This window comes from Penaeus japonicus, unplaced genomic scaffold, assembly GCF_977035675.1.
Source record: "Penaeus japonicus unplaced genomic scaffold, GWHDUDI00000001_assembly GWHDUDI00000027, whole genome shotgun sequence".
Taxonomy (NCBI): domain Eukaryota; kingdom Metazoa; phylum Arthropoda; class Malacostraca; order Decapoda; family Penaeidae; genus Penaeus; species Penaeus japonicus.
The window spans coordinates 18462966-18465465 of NW_028234429.1; the positions used below are offsets into that span (position 1 = coordinate 18462966).

Sequence of the window (2500 nt, forward strand, 5' to 3'; positions counted from 1 at the left end):
GCTCTCTTGCTCTTTCGGTCTCTCGCTCACTTGCTCTCTTGCTCTCCCGCTTTCTTGCTCTCTTGCTCTCTTGCTCTCTCGCTCTCTCGCTCTCTCGCTCTCTCGCTCTCTTGCTCTCCCGCTTTCTTGCTCTCTTGCTCTCTTGCTCTCTCGCTCTCTCGCTCACTTGCTCTCTTGCTCTCCCGCTTTCTTGCTCTCTTGCTCTCTTGCTCTCTCGCTCTCTCGCTCTCTCACTATCTCGCTCTCTTGCTCTCTCGCTCTGTTGCTCTCCCGCTTTCTTGCTCTCTTGCTCTCTCATTCTCTTGCTCTCTCGCTCTCTTGTTCTCTCGCTCACTCACTTGCTCTCTTGCTCGCTTGTTCTCTCGCTCTTTTGCTCTCTCGCTCTCTTGTTCTCTTGCTCTCTCGCTCGCTCGCTTGCTCTCTCGATCTCTTGCTCTCTCGCTCTTTCGTTCTCTCACTCTCTTGCTCTCTTGCTCTCTTGCTCTCTCGCTTTCTTGCTCTCTTGCTCTCTTGCTCTCTCGCTCTCTCGCTCTCTCACTATCTCGCTCTCTTGCTCTCTCGCTCTGTTGCTCTCCCGCTTTCTTGCTCTCTTGCTCTCTTGCTCTCTCGCTCTCTCGCTCACTTGCTCTCTTGCTCTCTCGCTTTCTTGCTCTCTTGCTCTCTCGCTCTCTCGCTCTCTCACTATCTCGCTCTCTTGCTCTCTCGCTCTGTTGCTCTCCCGCTTTCTTGCTCTCTTGCTCTCTTGCTCTTTCGGTCTCTCGCTCACTTGCTCTCTTGCTCTCTCACTATCTCGCTCTCTTGCTCTCTCGCTCTCTCGCTTTCTTGCTCTCTCACTATCTCGCTCTCCTGCTCTCTCGCTCTCTTGCTCTCTCGCTCTCTCGCTTTCTTGCTCTCTCACTATCTCGCTCTCCTGCTCTCTCGCTCTCTTGCTCTCTCGCTCTCTTGCTCTCTCGGTCTGTTGCTCTCTCACTATCTCGCTCTCTTGCTCTCTCGGTCTGTTGCTCTCTCACTATCTCGCTCTCTTGCTCTCTCGCTCTCTTGCTCTCTCGCTCTCTTGCTCTTTCGCTTTCTTGCTCTCTCACTATCTCGCTCTCCTGCTCTCTCGCTCTCTTGCTCTCTTGCTCTCTCGCTCTCTCGCTCTCTCGCTCTCGTTCTCCCTCTCCCTCTCCCTCTCCCTCTCCCTCTCCCTCTCCCTCTCCTTCTTGCTGTCGCTCTCGCTCTCTAGCTCCTACACACACCACCCTATACACTTCTCTCTTTCCCTCCCTCCCTCTTGCATATTCCTCACCCCCCCCACCTCCACCCCTGCAAGAACGCCGCCCCCCACCCCCCCACCGTCCACCCCCACCGTCCACCCCCCCATCCCCCCCACCCCCCACCGTCCACCCACCTGGGCCCGTTGGCGAGGGCGATGCAGCGGCCGCCGTTGAGGCATGGGTTGGGCTGGCACGACGCAGTGTGGGTCACGGCGGCGACGCTGGGCAGCTGCTCGGCGCCTCCGAGATGGACGAGGTGCTGCCTCATCTGCGACGGGTGGGCGTGGCAGCTGCAGCCCGTTTCGAGGGCGTCGAGGCGGGGCGTGACGAGAGCCGTCTTGTTGGCATCCACCACCCACGCCCGTCCGTTCTCCATAGGCGGCATGGTCACGCACGCTCCCACGCCCACGTTCACAACACCCACGCCGGATTCACTAGAAATCTATATAAGAGAAAAATGAAGAAAAAAAAAGACAGAGAGAAAAATTTAATTCGACAAATCTCTTAAAGCAAAACGAATATGAGTCAACGAAAAAAATCCCAATGCATTTATCGGCGATTACAAAAACACTCGTTCACTCGCTCGCTCACTCGGAATATCAAACCCATCCACGCACACATACCGAAAGTCTATTAATCACAAAATGAAAAAAAAAACACGTCGCACTAAATTCCACGACCAACAATGTACCCGCTGTACCATCAATGTACCTGCTGCATGACAACGTGGACGTATATAATATGCCCAAATCAAGGATTCAGACAATCTCATCAATAACAAGTTTTCAGCGTCCGGCATCTGATTAGCATTCAGTTACAGGAAAATGGCATTAGAGCATAGTTGGGCATTCCAATCACTGTTAGATTTTTAATAACTTTCGCTCTCCATAATGGCATTGCCGTGAAATAAGAGTAAGAAAAGTTTTTTTTTAATGAAAATAGAGAGAGTGGTTGAGAGAGTGAGTTAGATAAAGAGAGAGGGAGAGAGAGAGAGAGAAAGACAGAGAGAGAGAGAGAGAGAGAGAGAGACAGAGACACAGAGAGAGAGAGAGAGAGAGAGAGAGAGAGAGAGAGAGAGAGAGAGAGAGAGAGAGAGAGAGAGAGAGAAAGGGGGAGAGAGAGAGAGAGAGAGAGAGAGGAGAGAAACGAGAGAGAGAGAGAGAGAGAGGGGAGAGGAGAGAGAGAGAGAGAGAGCGAGAGAGAGGGAGGGAGAGAGAGAGAGAGGGAGCGAGAGCGAGAGAGAG

General features: G+C 53.0%; 1 protein-coding gene across 1 annotated transcript in view; it reads right to left on the reverse strand.

Moving 5' to 3' along the window:
- The window catches only part of LOC122254626 (putative neural-cadherin 2), a 124505-nt gene that overhangs the window by 30031 nt on the left and 91974 nt on the right, over positions 1-2500 (reverse strand). Inside the window, exons 18-19 of the mRNA XM_086553026.1 lie at positions 1957-1970; positions 1391-1698 (exon numbers count right to left, since the gene is read on the reverse strand). Of these exons, the coding sequence (XP_086409152.1) occupies positions 1391-1698; positions 1957-1970 (322 nt within the window). The remainder of the gene's footprint in view (positions 1-1390; positions 1699-1956; positions 1971-2500) is intronic.